The following is a 22,792-nucleotide window of genomic DNA, read 5'->3' as shown; positions in this document are numbered from 1 at the left end:
AGCAATAAAACAACATTGTGGCCAACACTTGCTTGATTTGCACTCCTAGTTGGTCAGATCCATACATGGATTAACTTTACAAAAGATTTGACTTTTATTATTTTGAAAATTATTATTTAATTCTTAAAGATTGTGATTTAAAACTAATACTTCTATCACTAATAAAACATTAACTAAAAGCAAACAAAAACCTCACCTTGAGAGTTGAATGCTTGTAATAATAAACTCCAATATAACAATAACAGATCCTAAAAATGTTTTAGTTCCTAGGGTCAAATCAAAGTCAACTATCAAACTAACAACATTGGTATCTCATTGAGAAACCTTAATTAGTAGTAAACTATAATCATTGCACAACGATCTAGCGTGTATAATAAAGAGTCAACAATTAACATGTTTGATGTCTCTACTCCAAAATGACGACACCCGACCCTTGGTTTGACTTATCTTGACCATCCGCATCTTCCATTGCCACATCAGCATTTGCAGTCCCGTTGACCGGACCCTGTTCATGCTGATGCAGACTTGAACTTGCCACGTCACCATTGCTCTTCTCGTTTTTAATTACAGGAGAGACGATGTCGATGATTTCTTGATGTATTGATTCTAGTGGCTGCAGGTTCTTTTTCAGCTTGGGATTTGCAGGTTTGTTGGCTAAATATGTTTCAACTGAATCAACCGCATTTTCCTCGTATATCTTGCACATCTACAAATTTAATCCCACAATATATTATATATGATGACAAACACTATCATCAAACTTAGCAAATTGTGTATGTAACATAAATATAAAATATAGCACAGGTTGACCCATTTTCACACCGTATGTTAAATTGTTTTGACTTGTTACTACGGACGTAAAACGAGACAGGCCGAACGTGAGCCAGTCGAGATCCGATTGCTAAAAGCTTGAAACAAGGCGAACTTAAACAGGCCCAAGAGTAAAAATAAGCTTGTTTGATAAACGGGCCTGAGATTCACTTTTCGAGCTCGAGCTAGCTCTTGAGCCAGTTATTTATATAATTTTTATTTAATATGTTATACATACATTTATATAATAATAAAAATAATAGTTATATATGAAGTTATAAAACAATATTGTATATATTATGTGTATAAAAATAAGAAGAGTTAGAACACGTACATGATAATAATTGAATATTATATAAATTAATTAAGAAATAATAAACGAGCCGAGCTCGAGCTTGAAGAACTACTAACGAGCCTAACTTAAAAAGAGCCGTGCTCAAGCTTTAGAATCAGAGCTCGAAATGAGCCAAAAGCTGGAGCTCACGTAAGTTATACGAGCCAAGGTCGAGCTAGCTATGTGCTATTAAAGCTTTGGTTTTACCGTCACATTCTCTCCAAAATTTCAACAAGTTTTGGTTATAATAAAGTCATAAAATCTATCTAAAAAAGTAACGCATAGGGGTGTAAACGAGCCAAGCCGAGCCGAGCCGAGCTAGAGCCGTCAAGCCCGAGCTGAGCTCATTTCATTAACTCTCCTACTTGTTACCTTTTTACATAAATTTTATGACACTGTTATAACCAAAATTGTTAGAAATTTGGTGATAATATGATGGTAAAGCCGAAGCTTTAATAACATACTTAAAATACGAAAATAGGTTTAAACAATAGAAACAAAATTTTTAGAAAATCCAGATCTTAAAAAAGACCTTTTGACTTTTAACAAGTCAATGTGCATTTCCTCATTGAATATTTGACAGTTACTTTAGCATTATGATGAAATACAAAAATCTCACATGTAAATTTATTTCACCATATATTAAAAATCTTAAATTAAATAATTACCTCGTTATAAAGGCGGGTCATTGCCAAACAATCTGGTTTATCATTACAAGCAGGTGCTGATATTTCTTCTGCAGCTGTACAAACACACAAATAAGTAAAGATTAGACAATTGATCAAAATAATGAATAAAATGTAAATTATAGCCATCAATTTATCTTAACTATTTAGATGCTTACAAATAAGTTCAAGTTTAGGCAGTTGACTGATCACCCGGGTCAAACTTTCATTTTGACTTGCGGTTGGTAGTCTCTCCACAACCTTTTGTTCAGCCTCCATATCATCATTTCGAATCTCATTCGGTTTTTCATCACCCTGTATACATACACTCATTGTTATAAATAAAAACTGTAAAACAAAAATGAAACAAAACATGTAAAAACCAACTTACAAAGTATTCCTTTTGGTATTCAGCGTTAAGTCCTTTTTCAAGTAATATGACACGTTTTTTAACAAACTCAACCACTCTCCTCTGCATTTCTCTAAAGTGATACAATGCATTATTAGAAGCAGTAATATCTTGTGGTTGACCACCAGAAGCTGGTGGTTGACCGTCAACACTGCCACCAGTAGCAGTGGCGGGAAACTGAGGCTGAGAAGGGAGATTCAATTCTTGGCAGATGACTTCTTGAATCCTTAAATCCTTGTCATCAACAATAGCTTGCCATCTTCCATAACCATGCCTGTATAAAAAAAGTAAAAACATACATATAACAATAATAAAAATCACAAAATATAACCTAATTATTGCAAAATTAAGAAAGGTTACTTTAACACAGCACGAAGTAGGGTGCGATCGTGCTCTTCCTTCCAGAACTTTAAACCTCTTAATCCTGGATATCGATATATTATGTCGTCTGTAAAAAGTGGAGCCGATTGATTTTCTGAAGTATTTTTCACCTAAAAAATTAAGATAACAAAAATTAAATAAGATAATTACATAAGCGACAGAAAAATGAAAGACGGTTGTTACTTGACAGCTGGCACTTACTTTCTCTCTTACAAGAAGCAAGACTGCAATCCTGACAAGTACGTCCTCAATTCTTAGCCCTTCTTTCGGTACACCATCTGCAATTAAAATACTTAATGTTAAGGAGACTAAATTACACAAGTAAACATGGTCTGATAGAAAATAATAAATCACCTGAAAAGGTTGCAGCATCTGTAATATCTTCTGAAATGTGCGACAAGAAGAGAGTTCCATAACTGCAGGCCCATAAGAAACCAAAAGAGAAAACAGAAAGCAATCATTTTTAATATCACAATAATAATTTTGAGTAGTAAAGAGAATAAACGAATTCTGACTATTACACTTTAATTTCTTCATAACTCTTCTGCTTCAAGCGTGAAGTAAACTCGACCCAATCGAAGTCTCCAACACCAAATCTGCAATAATATATTTTACATATTTAGTACTAACACAAATTATTATTTTTTTTATTTTAACAAATACAAAACCGACCTCATCAAGATTTGAACAAATTGGGCACGTTGACTTTGATTAAATCCAAGTACTCTGAAGGCTCTCCCTTCACCTTCCATAAGTGGAAGTAGCTCAACATTATCAACTGTAAAATGAACATGTTATAACCTAATAAAAGATATACCACTTACTGAAACAATAATAAAATAAATGAAATATTTACCACGTGTTTTCTTCCTGTAAGGCTTTTTGGTGGGTGCTAATCCAGCTGAATTTTCACCATCAGATAATTCCGCTTCATAATTATCATCCGCATCAGAACTTACATCTTCTAATCCAGCAAGGTCATCATCTTCAACAGATACCATCTAAAAATACGAAAGTAACAAGTAAATGTCTGCTAGTTATCTTATATTATTAATTTTTTGATATTAAATACCTGCTTGCGGCTTCTTTTTCCTTTGCCCATAGAATTAAATTCTTCAACTTTGTGGACTTCATATCTGTCTTTTAACAATTCTTCCCAATAACTTGATCTTTCTATAGCTGCACTTTTATTCTCTGCTAACGGCTCTTGCATTTCTTCTTCCATTCTTGACTCTGCTTCATCAATGTACTCAAAGTTTGCCACCTAATTAAATTATATACAAGAAACATGAAATTATGATTTGATTTCCAAACATAAATCGTAATCTAAAAGAATTACCAAAAGCCCCACAAACCTTAAATGCTTTTAAAAAGCCGTCTTCTTCTGCATCATCCATTGCAGAGTTTTCTTCTTCAGTGTAATCACGGTTAAGCAATCTATCAATATTTAAAAAGTTAATAAACCATTAAGATTGTAATCGTAAATGAATACAGTTTTTTTTTTTGCATAAAATATCAGCGCACTTATGCACGTGTCCCATTTTAGTGTCATGTTTTTTTTACTCTTTTTTGTGTGCATCTTGGTCATTAGAAGCCGATGTACCATTTGGGTCACAAGTCATTTTGTAAGTGGTAAATTTAACATTTTTTAACAAATTAAAAGACACTCGTTAAAAAACCCTATGGACTTTTGCATAACTCACACATAATATTAGAAACTCCTTTTGATAAATTTAGGGACTCAATACTGTAAAGAACAAAGATCTTTTTGTTATCTTGTAAAAAGTTCAAAGCTTAAATAAATCATGTAAAAAAGGACTTCTCAAAGAAATAAAAATCAAAAGACTTAGTTTTATAAGTTGAATGATCTAATCATCCATAAATTTTTTTTTAATAATTGCAACAATTGAACATTTTTATTACAAAAATTTAGCAATTTTATATAAAAATTAACATTTATGGCAGCTGATTTTTGTCATCTTTAACTGACTCAGATGTACAAGAAAGTACAATGATTAGAATAGGAACGCTGAAAAGTACTTTTATAGTTTATGAATATATAACCTGCATATAAAATTATTTACCTATCTATTGCAGCATCATCATAATGAATTTGTCTTGATTTCATTGCCTCATCATTCTCATCAGCAAATAATTCCTTTGAGCCATATCTTATAATATCATCAAGTTCTTCCTACATTGTAATAAAACCATAAACCATAAAATAATTAGATATATCATTTTTTATGACTCTGATATGTTTCTTTAAGAATGCTTCCAGATGAAAATTGTACCTGGTTGATGTTTTGATTTTTAAGCTTGCCAACAACCAAATGTTCTAAAACCATCTTCTTTTTGGTCATCTCCATCATCCTTTCTTCAATTGTTCCTCTTGTTATCAGTCTAAATATCATCACCTGCAAAATGGTAGATAACAATATTCATACAAACATGCTAAAGATGGCATGTGTCAACCGAACCCATTTTGACCACATCTAACCTTATTTTTCTGTCCAAGACGATGAGCACGGGCCATGGCTTGTAAATCAGCATGTGGGTTCCAATCACTGTCATAAATAATAACCGTGTCTGCAGTGGCTAGATTTATACCAAGACCACCGGCTCTAGTAGACAACAAAAAGCAAAATCTGGAAGAACCTGCGGCGTTAAACCTATCAATTCGAACTTGTCGTTCACCACCACTTACTTTTCCATCAATCCGTTCATATAGCCATTTCTGAAGCACACGTAAAAAGTCCGTCCAAAGTCAAAATAAAAGGTCAAAATGAAAAGTCAAAACCAGTTGACCCTTCATACCTTGTTATTGCAATAATCTTCTAGCAAATCCAACATGTGCTGAAACTGTGTGTATATCAAAACCCGGTGCCCTTGCTCTTTCAGCCTCACCATCATTTTGTCCAAAAGCTGTAATTTCCCAGAAGTTTCCAGTAGTTGACTGACAGGTGGAAATTGACAGTAAGCAATCACTAATAATAGAGAGAACAAAAATATCTAAAAAGACGCAAAAAAATTAAAGCTATATATTACCTGTAGAACTCATTGGTGTCTTCTGGTTCAACTCCCTCCAACATGAAAGGGTGACAACAAAGCTTACGCAGTTCCATGACCACATTAATAAGGGAGATCTGAATTTATAGCAAAGATTATCAAAATTAGTTTTTTTTTCTCAACTCAAAAGTATAACTTGAAATTAAAGGTGTACATGTGCAGGTTTTGGGCTCAAACCAACCGAAAACAAATTTGGTTTTTAGGTTTTTAGAGTTCGTTTGGCTTCGGTTTTTACGATTTTCTGTTTTCACAACGGTTACAATTCAATTTCGGTTTTGCCATTTGGGTTTATAATTTTTTGGTAAAAAATTTGAACAGGAAACTTTATTCCTAAAGTTTTTGTTAGCTATTTGATTATTACACATCTCAACCTAAACTTTTGCACTATACTAATTATCTATGCTATATATAATATGGGACTCATGGGCAAATTAAGACGGTGAGATTTAAGAGTTTTACAATATTTTAAGCACATGGAACAACTTTAAAGAGGGGCAAAGTGGTCATTGTAACACTTAATTATCACGTTTCTTTCATATTTCTCCAATATAGTTACAATATTAGTCCCTCCACTTAATCATTTTTTTGTAAATTTAAAGAATAGTTATAAATTTAACCTCTCTTTTACATATCTACTCTTTCTAATTTCACCTTTAACCCAACTTCCCCCGCGATTTTTAAAAGGTTATAACTTTTTTTGCACGTTAATATTTTTTAAAAAACATTGCACCATAAAAACGAGCATTTTATTGTCTTTAATTTGAGTATGATATTGCTATAGTTTTTTCAGTTAAAAAAAAAATTTACGTAGAGGTGTTTGCGGTATGGTTTTGATGGTTTTTAAATTAAACCGTGAGCCAAACCGAAACCGTTAATAATGTTTTTTTGTCGTCGAAAACCGAAACCAACCCGTTGAAAATTGAAATCGGTTGGTCAATAAAAGAAAAAAAATCAATCGTGAAATCAAATCAATGACCGGTTTGAACGGTTTCAAATCGAACAATAAACACACGTAAATTTGTTACGTGATTATCAAGGTCCGCGTTTCGCGCTGCATCGCGCGGGCACCCGTCTAGTTAATTTCTTATACATTACTTAACATTCAAAAATAAATGCTATAAATCATGAATTCAATGACAGAAATCGGTTTTTGGCACATGCAAAACCGCAATCAAACCTGAAATTTGGTTTTTAGAAAAACAAAATGTCGGTTTTGGGCTGGGTTTGTATATGTCGGTTGCAGTTCGGTTTCATGCGCACCCCTACTTGTAATTATATTTTTAAGCATTGAAAAAGAAAAGGCTTAAAACTCACCTGAGCACCACCACGGCGAGTTAATAACTGATAATTACGAGTTAAAATAGCTTTGTAATACTCTTTCTGTTTGCTACTTAATTCCACACGCAAAATCAGCTCCTTTTTGGGTGGTAGTTTCTTCATCACATCTTTCTTCACTCCTGCCATTTTGTACATCCAAAAGATCATATAAGTATTTTTATTGTCTTATAAAGTTTAATTGAAATAAAAAAAAGAAAAATATCATGTGTATACTTCTTAGAAGATGTGGGGCCAACATCTTATGTAGCCTTGAAACCTGCTCTTCTTGATTAATATCCTTGAACTCTTCTTGAAACTCCTCCAAACTTGCAAACTGTAAACATTACAGTTATTTACATCTCACTATGCAATAACAGTTGGTGCTAAAAAATTTGCAGTAAAACCATAAACAAACTAACCTTTCCCGCATCAAGAAAGTGCATCAGCATGAAAAGCTCATCCAAATTGTTCTGAAAAGCATTTCGATTCACAAAAAAATATTAAAAGGGTGAAAATAAGTGGCATATGTATAAAGTAACAAACTTTATCCAATATTTACATAAATATAACATAATAACCTGAAGAGGGGTTCCAGTCAATAATGTTCGATGTCGGGTATTAAACTGCTTCAATGAAGAAAACAATTTTGAATCTTTATTTTTAAGACGATGGCCTTCGTCCACTATCTACACGCATTAAAAAGAAGTTAACAAAAAAACATGTAAATGGCATAAGAACATGCAAAGTCAAAATAAGAAGGTACCATTGTCTCCCAACCAATTGCCTTCAATGACCCGTTATCTATGTTAATCATTTCATAAGAAGTCAACAACACATCAAACTTTATCCTTTCTTGCTTGCTTTCACCACTCCCATGTTTCTTCTTTTTGTCCTTTTTCTGAGACCTTGGGAAATAAAATTCAAATTCTCTTATAACAGCACGAGCAGCAGCCGTTCCAACATACATAACCTGCAGTGGTAAAATACATAAGTATACTGAAATAATAAACTCAACCAAAACAGAAAGATTTATAATTTCTAGGATTTTGTAACTTACAACATTCATATGTGGCGCCCATGTGGCAAATTCACGTTCCCAGTTCCTCAAAGTAGACAGTGGTGCTACAACTAAGTGAGGGGAGACGTTCTCTTCATATAAAGATGCCAAAAAAGCAATACTTTGTATCGTTTTCCCTAAATTTTAACATATATAGGTAAGAAGTTACTTTTTAACATATAGAAAGACAAGTTTTATAAGAACAAAGAAAAATTACCAAGACCCATTTCGTCTGCAAGTATCACGTGTGTTTGTTTAGACCATGAAAACCGCAAGAAATTCAATCCTTCAAGCTGGTACGGATGGAGCTCACCTAAAAATTACAATTACACAAAATTAAAAGATTTATTAAATTATTCAACATAAAAAAAAGAAGCAAGAAATAAAGAATATATTCTGATACCTCCAGGAAGAAACTCGGGACTTTTTTCAAACTGCTGAAATTCCTTTGACTTGTTTTTTAAATCAAACCCGTCACGAATGTTGGCTTTTTGCTTCTTTAGTTTCCGATGACGAGACTGTAGTCTATTAAAATTCTCAATTTGTTGTTGGAATGATGAGATATCGGATTCAGATTCCCAATAACATTCATCATAGCTAAGTCCTACCCATTTCACAAAATATTCCTTTTCCTCGCCCTCTTCTTGCCTGATTCATAAAATATGAGTATTACTTATTATATATCAGATAACCCTAAAAATCAACCTTTTTTTCTAAAACTGCACCTGCACGCAAGAACACGATCAACCATTGTATATTCGGGCCTTATCGGAACAAAATCATCTTCTGAGCTGTTGCCGACAGGCATTTGTTTGCGAAAGTTGTTAACTTTTGTCCTTAAACGAGGCAGTTCCTGGTAAGCTTTTATGAACTCTTTTTCCGGTACCCTAAAATGCAAAAAAACAAAATATAATTAGCTAAAAGAAACCTTAAGATAGATCTAGTTTGTAACAGAATATCTACCATGTGCAATGAAGATAAGATAATCCTTTCCATTTAACAAGATATTGTTTCACAAATATCTGTTTTGAACCAAGTTTGGAAACATCACTATCATCAGCAACCGTAGGCCTCATTTCACAGTCAAGAATCTTTTCTATATCATTTAAAGGATTAACCTGCAGATAGCAGTTCAGAATTAAAATCAAAATGTAACATGTAATGTTATATACATGTAATTAATATAGTTTTAGTTCATAACATAAACATACACATTTGGGACATCTCCATGAGGTGGGAAGAGGAGCTTTCAGAGGTGGTAATAAACACTTCAGGTGGTATTCATAAGTGCATGTTTCACAAACAAGCAGATTCCCAGATTCACCACACGCGTTACATGAATCCTCTTTCTGTAAATATTTAACCAAATGATTATTTTACCATATTTAAGTGTAATAAGGTTAAAAAATTATTATATTTCATGCAGAATCTAAGACATCATTGAGGTTATAAAGATGGAAAGTACCGCATCATCTCTCACGATTTTCTCGATATTTTCTGATTTTTTGGATTTACCAAACACGAGGTCTGACTCATCATCAGATTCATCCAAACTGTAGCGAGGCCTTGAATCAGATCTAACACGAAGCCTCTCAACTAAACTACTCATCTTCTGCAACAAAAGCAACAAACTACTATCATTCAAAAATTATCATTCAAAAAAGTATTATAAAGCACATATCATAACAACTAGTTACTGTTCTTTCTATTTCAACAGAATAAAAAACAAGATAATGCACAATGATGCAACCCTTATAAGTTACTTTAAATCCATCCGAAACAAAATTTTAATGAAACCATAACGCATCAAACAAAAAGATCACAAAAAACCAATAATGAACCCTAATTCATCAAGCAAAAAGATCACAAAAAACCAATAATGCCTAATTCATCAAATTCATAACATGTTTCAAAAAAATATTAAAAAAAAAATCTAAACTTCAACATCAAATTAGACACAAACTTATGCAATTAAGGTAACAAAAACCAAATTTAGGAACCCTAATATATCAAACAGAAGATCACAATACACCAATAACTAACCATAATTCATCAAATTCACACCATTTTTCAAAAGAATATCATAAAAATCTAAACTTTAACCTCAAACTAGACACAAATTTATGCAATTGACAATTGGGGTTTCTATCAAACAAACACAAGTTTCACGAGCATTCTAATATCCCCAAATTACATACATATAATAACTAAAATGCAGCTACCTCAACGTCAATATCAAAACCCCTCTAACCAGAACTCAAATCAAGCCCCAAATCAAGTCAATTTGAATCGAACTCAAATTAGGGTTTTGATCAAATCGATCTTGTAACTTGGTACCAAACTCAAATTAAAGTGATGGGTATTTAGAATTTCAGTACACGAAACCAAAATCTGCTGTCAATTTGATCAATTGCACGGAATTTGGAGTTAGGGTTTTGATAGAATTTGAAGATAAATAATGTTTTGTGTGTATGTGTAATAATAATAAGTAATAATAAGAAGAGGGTAATTGAGGATTGACCTGATGGCGACCAGTTTGAAATATGTGTGTGGATTGGATTCTGCAGTTAGAAGTGGATGAATTTGGGGAAATTGAAGCTGCTGCTTGAATGTGAGATTCAGTGAATAACTTGTTTTTGTAACACTTTTGTTTGCTTTTTGTTTACTCATTTACTAGGTTTTTTTATTTATATAATATAAAAAAGTTAGAAAAGGTTTGATGTAAAAAAAAGATAATAATGGGTCGGGCCGGGTCAGGTCGGGCCTAGGGACATAACATGGGCCAGATTCATAGATGTCGGTTTCTGGTGTAATGATCTTGTGAATGTTAATCGTTGGGGTGTTCATTACATGAAAACTTATCTAAAGCTTGTTTTATAAGTCGATTTGAAATATCAAATAATCAAATACTGATTTGAAATGTCGGTAACAGTTTCATCGATGAAACAGTGACGATGGGTAGAGGCAGCATCCAACGAACAGTGACCGTTGGTAGCCACCCTCTGGCACGGGAAACCACGATGCTAGAAAACGTAAGAGGAGGATTTATGTGAAGATTGTGGATTACTTTAAAGTTGAAGAAGATTAAGCAAAGTGATGCATATGTGTGGGTGAAACAATAAACATACAACTACACATCGCATGTTATCATTTTATTTATTTATTTCACTAAATGGAACTATGATACCAGCATAACATTTTTTTTAACAGATAATAAGGTTTATTAAATGTACTTCAAAGCAGCTTTTAACTCGTGCCTTGTGAGTTTGGCAGGCAGTGACAGACCTATGAACTTGTTCCAACGATTTTCACAGAGGCTGTTGCGGGGCCCTATATCAAGAAAACCCTTATAATGAAAGGGGTGGTTACCCAAAGGGCTTGGTGTAAGATATGCCGGGGATCCCATTACACAGAAGATTGTTATTATGCACCAGGGTGTCCTATAGGTTATCATGAAAACTCAAATCTTTATATTCAGCCATAAGAGAGTCTTGACATAACAATATCCCAACCCAAGGTTAACTCAACTCTTTTGGAAAAGTGGATAGCGGTGTTCTAGCAAAGGAAGATAGTGTTCGAAAAAAGTAGTGTTGAATACAAGCAATGGTCTCAGCAATGACAAATCGAATTCACTGAAAGCCCCTAGTGTGCTAAAAGCAGTTATATAATTTATTAACTAAAATACGCTAATATAGACACTAAGCAATAATTCTAGACTCTTAAACTTAACTAAAACTACTAACTGGCAGGTGTACCGATCGACTCTAGTAAAGCTAAGTAAGTCTGGATATCGTACCCACGAGACTCTTTAAATTACGTTTAACTAGCTAATTAGACTCGACTAACTGACATGACTATTTATTTATAGGAATATTGGATTTTAAATAATCCCAACTATGGCCTATTGGTAAATATCAGTCCCAACTTTACACTTGCCTGCTGACCGTCCCAACTATTGATGTATTTGTTTTTAACGGGCCGCGACTAACAGATGTTAACTCCGTTAGTGATTTGCTGACGTGGACCTTCTTCTCCGGCCGCGTCACGCCGGAAACTTGCCGGAAACCTGCAAATCGCCTCCATTCTCCCTAATATCGTTACACCATCTCTCTCTATCTTTCCCCTCATTCGAAACCTAACCGACATGCCGCCGTTGTTGTCTCCGGCGAAGTCCACCCTCGTCAATCGTGCACCATTCGAGGTAATTGACACATCATTCGACTCGTTTTTATCCTCTTAACAAAACCCTATGCTTATTTTGTAAATCGTGTAGCATTGATTTCAAATTTTTGAAAATAAAATCGGGTTTGGTATATAGGGATTAGCCATGAAAGAAGATGAAATCTACTTCATTTTCTAATTTCCGATGTCTTTTGAAGAGGGAGGGAGACGATGTGACGATATTAGGGAGAATGGAGGCAAGTTGCAGGTTTCCGGCGTGACGTGGCCTGAGAAGAAGGTCCACGTCAGCAAATCACTAACGGAGTTAACATCCGTTAGTCGCGGCCCATTAAAAACAAATACATCAATAGTTGGGACGGTCAGCAGACAAGTGTAAAGTTGGGACTGATATTTACCAATAGGCCATAGACTCGACTAACTGACATGACTATTTATTTATATTATTTTAGGAGGTTTTATTAAAATACTAAAATTAAACTATTTTTATAAACTAATTAAGAAAAGACAAGAAATTTAAATGAAAGACAATTAAATTGATTTTAATCAGATAATGATGAAAAACCACCTATGCTAGATACCCTTAAGTTGCAGTTGTCAATTAACCGGGAAATATTTGTTATGAAACCGGGATCGTAAAATAGACGCTTAAAAGAAAACCCGAATAAGACCCCTGACCCTTCTCAAGAAGACACCTATGGGTTTTTAATAAGTTTTAACGCAAACTACTTTTAAATATTAAGCTTCCTTACGGCCACCTAGTTAATTATGAGCGAGTACCTTTATGTGAAATCATACCTTACAGCGCGGAAATCAAAGACAGTTTAATATATTTAATTGACTCAATAGACAAAGTTGACTAATCAAACCTAGACAGACTCCTTGCGAAGAACTAAATCTAGCAATCTTAATCAACAAAGACCTATCAATAATCTATCACCTTACAGCTATTTAGATTAGCAGCACACTTAGGTTTATTTGATTAATTATTATTATTCCTATGATCTTATTGCAATTCAATCATAAACTAGTTAAAAACACTCAGTAGATGACCTAATAGCAACCTATTATATGATAGACAATCACCAAGGCAACTATGGAATAATAAAACTCATCAAATAATCCTAAGTACACATATGCATCAATTAAATATAATCAAACTTTTTACCTAATTAATAAAACCATAACACAAACAAATCCCAATCAAATCAAACTTTTAACAAAGGTTAATCATAAGCTTAGGCAGTCTATAGCGTTTAGCCTAACATCATAAAATCAAACGAAACAATCTTAAAAGAAATCATGGCGGAAAATAATGTAAACGGAAGATTAAAGTTGATAAAACCCGTAGTCTTCATCCTTGATCAAGGAGTACTTCCCCAGCTGATTTCTTGCCTTCAAATCCGCCAAAAGTTGCAATCCTAAGCTCCAGAAAACTCCAAATTCTGTTGTGGTTCATCAGGTATGTTTAGGGTTAAGGTTAAGGATGTTTATATAGTGCATTGGGCCTTAAAAACCTGAAATTTGTGGAGCATTCTGGATCTGGATTCTCCACGCGCCGCGCGGCCAGACTCTGCCATCCTGGTCACGACGCGACGTGCTCTAGAGGGGCAGACTTGGCCGGTCCAGTCCGGTTAAATCCTGGTACATTTCCGTTTCATTCCTAATCATTCCGGTTCTCCGTTTTAACTCATTTTAACTCGTTTTTAGCCCCTTTTAATCAAGCTCAACTTCCGAAACCTTCATTACATAGTTATGTTAGTAGTATACAAATTCTAAATAAAAACTAATAAAATATTATACAAAATATACAAGGAAATTATATATATTTATCATTATATCAAATATCCCCACACTCACTCTTTTTTCGTCCCTGAAAAATTTTTTTAATTGCAATGGAATCAAAATCGGAAAATAAGGCCATAAAAACATATAGGTTATTTTAAAGCTTAGAAAAATGCAAAAACCGAGATCACCGATATTGTTGTCCACTTAAACCTATGCCTTTGTCTTTACCGGGACAAATAAGATCCAACATTTTTTATCACATTTATACAATTTAGTGGAACCCACAGTCAAGACCCATTTTATTTTAGATTTTACCGGACTAGGTCACCCCAACTTGACTTAAACCTCATAACTAGCATATCACAACTTTGTTGCACTTTTTTATATGAATAGTTAAGACGATCAAGGATATGTTTAATCACCTAAGTTTAAGCATCAAAGTCTACCAAAGCAGCCATTAGATACGATTAAGGTATAATTAATTCAACTAACTAGCTAGTGTTCCCCACTACAAGGCATACCCCTGTTATCAAGCAACACCTCAGACCCATTACCACCCGTGATTTTACAAGTTTTCACATGTCGGTTTACATACGTCGTGTCTCTAGTTGATCCTATTCTTTATGGTATGGGACGCAAGTAAGAAAACCACGTATGACTAACAGCAGGATGATCATTGGATCATAAAGATTTTACTTCACTGTAATTGATGTAAATGAGGATGATGGCAGTAAACTACAAGTTTTATGCTTAAAAGCTTTTAATTATTTAAATATTTGAAGATATCCAGATGATAAACCGTAAAATGGCCCGTGGTCTCTGAACCCGAGGCATCCCATCAATACAAGATTTAAGGTTATAAAACCCGTAAATCTTCAATCCCTCTTGATATAGCACTCCATTGAATGATACTTAACCTCCAAAAGCTCCAAAATATGCAATACTGACTCTCAAATTCATCTTTGGCAGCCTTTGTGTAACACCCCAACCTACGACGGAATATGCCGGGGCGCGACATAATTGTATTATAGCTCAAAGGACACTAAAATGAATTCACGTGTCAATATCTAAATTATTAAATTCATATTATTCAAACACGTAAAGCACAAACATTGTTTCAAAAGAAATTACAACTAAAAATAATAAATATAAAGTTCATCATTATTCATCATGCATCCTAAGGTCCAACTACTCTTTAATCCCTTGATTCTTCATCCAATATAGCTACATGCACCATGCTGGAAAATACATAGTTTGTCAACATAAAGTTGAGCAAGTAATCACGGTTTTTGAATATATATAATATAAAAATGACAATTTCTTGTGATAATATGAAAATACAACTAGCATAACAATAACATAACAATAATATAAAAGTTGTCTTTTCACTCGAATCCCATGGATAACGAGCTACTCCGACGGCGTATGGTCATACTAATGAGGATGAGGATGAGATGCCAACCACCAAACATAAAATAAACACATAGTTACATTTACACGTATAACTAATTGAGCAATATCATATAACGCAAATAGTGGAATTGTAGTGAAAAAATGATTAACGCATAACGCCCCCAAAATGTAAAACGGTAAAAAGGGGGATGTGAATTACTTAGCTTTAGTGAGTGGATTAGTGAGGATGAGATAATAATAAAAGGAAATGAGGATGAACACGTTCAAACCTTCGAGATACGTCAACAATGATGCCCTAATTGTTTAACGATAGTATTAATAAATGAGAAAAAAAAGAATCAATAACGATTTGAGATTCGATGAGATATTATTAATCATTATTGCGATTTAATCGGTTTGGAGTCTTTTATGGGTTTCAAATCATTCCACTTAATTTATTATTATTATTATTATTGATGTTGTTGTTGTTGTTATTATTATTATAATAATTATTAATCATCATTCGATGTTAATATGGTTAATCCAATATTTTTATTGAATTTATATTTTTTCGAGAAAAAGAACAACCTATGTTAATTAATTATATATAATATTTATATGAGCGTTTATAATTGTAAACACACGAACACATATTAATGGATAAACAAAACTATTTGCTCCTTTAAGCTAAATCGATTTAGAAGAAAAATAAATAAATCTATAAACAAATAATATTTGTTTCATAGTAATTTGTGTATGTCACTATATATATATATATATACACATACATATATTTATATACACATACGTAAATATATATGCATATGCTTATAGATGGGAAAAAGAATGTGGCACGAAAACCATGGTCAAAATAATTCTCCGGGGTTCGTTTTCGCTAAATTAATGTTTATCTATTATTTTCATTATTATAAAAACCAAAAGAAAACAAGAAATTAATGAAAACAAAATAAATACACAAAACCGGGTCCAGGGGGTTAGAACCCGCACTGGACCGGTTTAGGTGACTTCAATCGCAACGCACCGGCCAACGGGCTGGTGCTTCATTTTATGTTTCATGTCATTTCAAAACTAAATAACCAGATCCTGACCAGAACCAATATTCATGTATAAACCCTAGATATTTAAATCCGATGATTCGTTTGTTTTTTGTTCGAATTAAGTTAGGGTTATTGTTAATGGATCAAAAGCGAATTATAAGCATGCTTCAATACCGTTTACAGTTGCGGAATGAGGGTTAACGGGCAGCAGTGGGTCACGGCTGTTCTTGGCTTTGTTGATGGTATGGACGGCTGCGTAATTCACAATTGATTGAGGGTTTAGTTTTGGAAGGGAGGATTGTGTGTGCGGGTTTAATTGAGTTTTCATTGTGTTTATATAGTAGTTTAGAGCCTAGGTTAGCCGCGGGTTTGACATTATGCGATTAGCTGTGATTTTTATTCTTTTCTAAATTTAACATGTCGGTGTGATCAAGAAAGGATTTGGTGAGATCAATTTTGCAATTACATTTGTAAATTACGGCTCAAGAAATGGAAGGGGGGGGGGGGTGGTATTGGCGGTGACGGGGTGAGAGGGAGACATGAAAGAAAATCTTGAAAAAATTTTGCAATCTGGTCCCTACATTTTGATTATGGTGCAACAATGGTAAAATGTGAGTTTAAAGGGGGTTTATTGTACATTCTTGATAGTTTAAAAGGAATAATTAAATAAAAGAAATCTTTTATTAATAATTTTAACCGACTACGAAACGGGTCGGGTACAAAACATGAAATGGAAAAACCGAAATGTTACACTCTGGTTCGTATGTTATGCTAGGGTTATAATAATCTGTTTATATAGAGAAAATTAGGTCTTCAAACCCTTCAAACGATGGGAACTTTCTGGAATTCAAGCCTCTACTCGTTATGCAACGAGCATGGTTAAGTTAGATATATAGCGCGAAGTAGTAGAAAACCAAACACACACATATAAAAACACCACGCCGTGCTACACGGCGTGAAAGGGGAGCCGCCGTAGCGCGACTTGTTCCATTTTGTCCGGTTCGCATGTCGGTTCAACCGGTTCAATTCTAGTTCGTTTCGGTTCTCAATTTTAGCTCGCTTCTTGCTTTTTTCAACCGTGTTTAACACCCATGAACTATAAAGCACTACTAAGTTAGTAATATACACATCTAAACAAAAAAGCGAACGAAAACTAATAAAATATTAAATAAACTTATACAAGGGAAAACATGTATATTTAGCATTATATCACTCACCTCTAGTTCAGTATGAACTCGGTTATAACGATTAGCCAGTGTTCCCTAACCTTGACTGGTCAAGTGATTTTGATTCGGATGATGAAATGGATAATCTAACTAACTATTGAAAAGGCAAGTATTTTTCATCGATTAGGAAATTGTTAAAGAGCCAAGGGTGTTCAAAATAAGTGTTATATTTTGAATAATATCTTTCTCAAAATATCAAGTTATTATAAAGAAATTTTGAATAAGTGCCATATTTTGAATGGCTTTCTCATATTTTGGCAAAGACAACTCTATATAAATTTTTTGATTTGACGCTCTATAATTTATAAAGTTATTCAAAAAATGACCGGCTTAATCTCATAATTGATTCATGTTTGAATTTTGAATAACTTTTAAACTGGTTTTGTAGTTCAAGATCCTTCACTCTCCCTTGATTATCTCTTAATTAATTGGTACCCATTTTGGAAAAAACAAAACGTATTATACGAACTGACCAAACTAGACAATCTCTTGAAATTCTCCTTTTCGGTTTGCATCCTTCAACAAACTCTCCTAAAATGTTGAAATTTATCTACACTTGTGATCAGTTTCTTTCCCTTCGTTTTTATGATGATTGGCGAATGCAACCAAATCGCCGACGCCGACTCTTTTATTGCTGGAAACCACTGCAACAGCCACCATAAATCGAATCTTGACTTGTTGAAACTTGAAACCGTTGATTAACCACCACTAACCGTCAATTTGATCATCGGTAACCGTCATCGATCTCGTCCTTGTTCGAATTCTTCAACCAAATCAAGAGCCTCGTGCTTTAATACTAATTGGTACCTTTATTAATGATATTAACAATTGATTCGATATAATATAGATGAAACGTAGAATTGATTGAACAAACTTTTGATTGAACTGATAATTTGATAATGAATATTATTGCTCCTTATATACACATTGAACATGTATGATCATTTAGATTCGTAACTCTTCAAACAACGTTTAACTTTGACAAGTTTTTACGCCTTGACTGTCACACCCTCAGTTTTTCACTAACGGGGTTTTATCGCGAGGCATGTGACTTACCATGGTCTAGCCACGCGTCATACTAAAACAACCGTTTATTAATGTAAAAACTCCCTTTGTTGTTATTCTCTAATTTTCGAGAAAGTATTGTTAAAACATATGTTGCGTTTAAAGAAGCTTGAAAACAAATAATAGTTTCAAAACATTATAGCACATTTTAGACACCCAGGCACTACAATTCATGAAGCCCAAAACATGCTTAGTTGTTTGATGAAAGCCATGCAACCATGATGCAATCCTAACTCCTGATGTGACTTGAGAAAAACATGCTAAAAGGGTCAACACAACGGTTGGTGAGTTCACAGGTTTTAATAAGAAACAAGTTCTTTAAATATGCAGATAAAGTAAACAATGTTTTATCACTAGTTAATTACTCCAGATATCATAATACAATAGTGTAGGGTCCATCACGACCAAAGCTGACATGTGTTCTATTGTGTGCCTCCAGCTAAGCCTTACCGGAACTTGGCAACGTGTTTAGGTCAATGTTACACCCGTACGAACTCCAGTTGAGTTTTAGTGCAGGTGGGGGTTTGTCAAACCCAGTAGTACTACTTAATATTGCTTCGCTAGATAACCTTAGTTAACGGTCCGGTGTGTGTGAGGACTTTCAGTTGGTAATTGTACTAAGTATCCATGAGATAAAACAGTCTTACTTTGTCTAAAATGTTTGTGCGTGTTTTCTCCCCCAAAAAAAGGAGTAAGTAAAAGAGAGGGGCCGTGAAACTCAACTTAAATGCGTGCTAATTAAGTAAAGTTAACAACAAATGCAAACCGGACTGTTAGATTCGCAACTCTTCAAACAACGTTTAACTTTGACAAGTTTTTACACCTTGACTGCCATGATGTTCATTTAGATGTTCATATATATAAAATAGTCTTACTTTGTCCAAAATGTTTGTGCATGTTTTCTCCCCCAAAAAAAGGAGTAAGTAAAAGAGAGGGGCCATGAAACTCAACTTAAATGCGTGCTAATTAAGTAAAGTTAACAACAAATGCAAACAGTCTCATACGTGCATCCTAAAGTATTCAAGTATGTAAGTAAATGTGTAGTGGTTCTTAGAACCTATAGTATCCAAACAATCCCATTTTTTATTAGTGTTGACTAAAGGTTGACTTTGACCAAAGGTTGACTTTGACCAAAAGGTCCAACTTTTGTTGAATTTTAACCAAAAGGTCTAACTTTGTTGACCGTTGACCAAAAAGGTTGACTGAATTGACAGTTGACTAAAGTTTGACCGAGTTGGCCTGACGACCCGTTGGTGACTTATAACCGAATACGTTAACTAATAATTGATAAATGTCATTTCTATTTATATGTTTATCAATAATGCATTGCATATACACCAACTCATTTTTCATGCAACAATCATGATATAACCAAGTGTTCACCACAATTTAATATTTCAAGCAAGACTAACCATTTAGTCAAAGTAATTTCTAAATGTTAAATCATGTTTTAATCATCAACCAAGTCAATTAGTGAACAAATAACCATAAATCTCAACATATGGCATGCATACAAAATTTGAATTTACAATGTTAATTTTAACCTATCGAAACGTATTTTTCTAACCCATCAAACCGTTGAGTTCAATTATGAATTTTTTACCAAAATAAACTAAAAGGCTTAGGTTCATCAAAATATTTTTGTTATATTTCTCCAATGCACACAAAAATCATGAAAAATCATGAAAAGTCATAAAATACAGCAAGGTACGTACAACTATTTCAGTGTGCAATGCAAAATATTAATTTGGTTAAAATTCCATACTAAACCAAATCATGCAAGGCCAATTGGGTTAGAATCCTAACCAAATTTATGATCTTAAAGAAGTGGAACCAATCCCATTCGCTTTGTCAAACTCAAGATATGTGATTGGGATTCTAGACCAGAATCCGAATTCCCACAACCAACTAGACATGTTAATTTGTAAAATCATACAAACTATCAAGCCTTAGTCCAAAAATTATGATTCTTAGTTTTCTGGAAACTAGATTCAAAGTACTATGTCATGTTAGGTTTGAAGGCCTTATTGGGTCTATTTTAATGACTGTTCAAATTAGATGCGTATGGGATCAGGTCTAATAATTTAATTAGGGCCCGTTTATGTTTTGTTAGTGGACAAGTTAGTTGCCCTAGTTTTCTCCTATATATATATATATATATATATATATATATATATATATATATATATATATATATATATATATTAATGTCAAGTAATTGTAATATTTTGTTCTGAACTAATAAGAAAACCTAGTTGCAGCCCGTGGATGTAGGTCCCCTCGCGGGGACCGAACCACGTTAAATTCTTGTGTTGTTGTTTATGTGTGTTTATCGTTGTGCATATGTGTGTTGTTTCACTTCCGTGCGCTGCTTTATTTCTTACAAGTGGTATTAGCTTTGGCTCGTTGTTACACACGGTTTTGCACAGAGACGATTCGCAGAGTTTTGTGATATCTCGTATACTCGTCGGAAAATTGGAAGATCGCGATTTACGGTTGGTTTTGTCGACTTTGTTTGCTGATTGGATTACCGGGAAAACCCTTGGATCGCCGCTATTGTCTGAAATACGTGGTCGATTTTGATAAGCTGCCGCCACTGATTTGTTTGTGAAGATGTCCTTTTTTGGGGTTGATGTGCTAAAAGTAGTCAAATAATTATTAACTAAAATTACGCTAATCTAGACACTAAATAATAAATCTAGACTCTTAACTTAACTAAAAACTACTAACCGGCAAGTGAACCGGTTGACTCTAGTACAGGTAAGTAAGTCCGGTTATCGAACCCACGAGACTCTTTTAATTACGTAAACTAGCTAATTAGACTCAACTAACTGACACGAATATTTATTTATATTATGTGGGGGGGGGGGGGGTTTCTAATAACTAATATTAAACTAATATTAAATTAATCACTAAGACTTAAAGACGACTTAAACCTAGAATTAATTCAAATGATGACAAGCAACCACCTAGGCTAGAATCCCTAATGCATCAATTATCAATTAGTTGGAAAATGCATGTTATGGAACTGGGATCATAAAATAGACACTTAAAAGAAAACCCAAACAAGACCCCTAACTCTTCTCAAGAAGACACCTATGGATTTCTATTAAGTTCTTAAAAGCACCAGCTTAATTAGACTCGCTTACGGTCGCTAATTATTTTATGACAAGTACTTCTATAAGAAATCCTACCTTAAAGCGCGGAAATCAAAGGTAGTTTAAAGAATTCGCTCAACTAGATAGACAAGGCAAATAAACCAAACCTAGACGGACTCCTTATAGAAAACTAAATCTAGCAATTTATCAACCAAGACTTATCACATAATCTATCACCTTACAGCTAGCTATTTAGATTAGCATCACACTTAAGTCTATTTGATTTATTAATATTGTTCTATGGTTTTAATGCATATCAACCATAAACTAGTAAAAAACACACAGTAGATGACCTAACAGAATCCTATTATATGACAGACAATCACCAAGGAAACTGTGAAACAATAAAATTTACCAAACAATCCTAAGCACACATATGCATCGAATGAAAAATAAGAAACCTCTTACTTAATCATAAACCATAACAAAATAAAATCCAAACTAAAATCCAATCTCAACAAAAGTTCATCATAAACCTAGGGGATCTAGGGGTTTAGCCAACAACCATACTCAAGAACAAAAGAAAATAAATAGGTTCAAATAATAAATTCATGACGAAAATAACATATTCAAACCAAATAATAAAGATGCTAAGATGAGTAGGTGTTGAACCCGGACGCTATCTGGTTGAACCAAAAGGCTTGCTTTCTCTTTTTTGTGTTGATCAAACTTGCGAAAAACCTTTTTTTCTTTCTCTTTCGGTCCTCCCTTCGACGTCCACACCTTAATTGTGCGGCTGCCCCCATCTCCCTCGGATCTGCTAAACCAATACTTTATAGTATTTAAAACCTGATGGCCCACTTTTACACATTACCAGCCCAAGCCCAAGTGCCGAACAAAAGTTATAATCCATTATGAATGCCAACTCCATACAACGAGCCCAT

At 33.8% G+C, this 22,792-nt stretch overlaps 1 protein-coding gene across 1 annotated transcript; it reads right to left on the bottom strand.

Annotated features, from left to right (window-relative positions):
- Positions 1-204: 204 nt before the first annotated feature.
- LOC143633217 (CHD3-type chromatin-remodeling factor PICKLE-like) lies at positions 205-10,655 on the bottom strand. Its single transcript, XM_077101562.1, has 30 exons — positions 10,564-10,655; positions 9,508-9,654; positions 9,254-9,391; positions 9,006-9,160; positions 8,768-8,929; positions 8,446-8,690; positions 8,260-8,355; positions 8,043-8,179; positions 7,749-7,955; positions 7,564-7,671; positions 7,405-7,455; positions 7,220-7,319; positions 6,983-7,125; positions 5,648-5,745; positions 5,417-5,555; positions 5,100-5,336; positions 4,894-5,016; positions 4,684-4,793; positions 3,955-4,036; positions 3,672-3,863; positions 3,456-3,600; positions 3,272-3,377; positions 3,121-3,195; positions 2,954-3,015; positions 2,801-2,877; positions 2,579-2,709; positions 2,201-2,492; positions 1,989-2,124; positions 1,813-1,886; positions 205-706 (listed from the first exon to the last, which is right to left on the bottom strand). Exons 2-30 carry the CDS (start codon positions 9,649-9,651, stop codon positions 407-409), a joined length of 4,065 nt encoding a protein of 1,354 aa, XP_076957677.1. The 5' UTR covers positions 9,652-9,654; positions 10,564-10,655; the 3' UTR covers positions 205-406.
- Positions 10,656-22,792: the final 12,137 nt, after the last annotated feature.

The sequence above is a fragment of the Bidens hawaiensis genome, unplaced genomic scaffold (genome assembly GCF_021521415.1).
Source record: "Bidens hawaiensis isolate Kalapana, Puna unplaced genomic scaffold, B.hawaiensis_p1.1 tig00006634_1, whole genome shotgun sequence".
Taxonomy (NCBI): Eukaryota; Viridiplantae; Streptophyta; class Magnoliopsida; order Asterales; family Asteraceae; genus Bidens; species Bidens hawaiensis.
The sequence above is the reverse complement of the archived record's forward strand: the minus strand, read 5'-3'. Positions and strand labels throughout refer to the sequence as shown.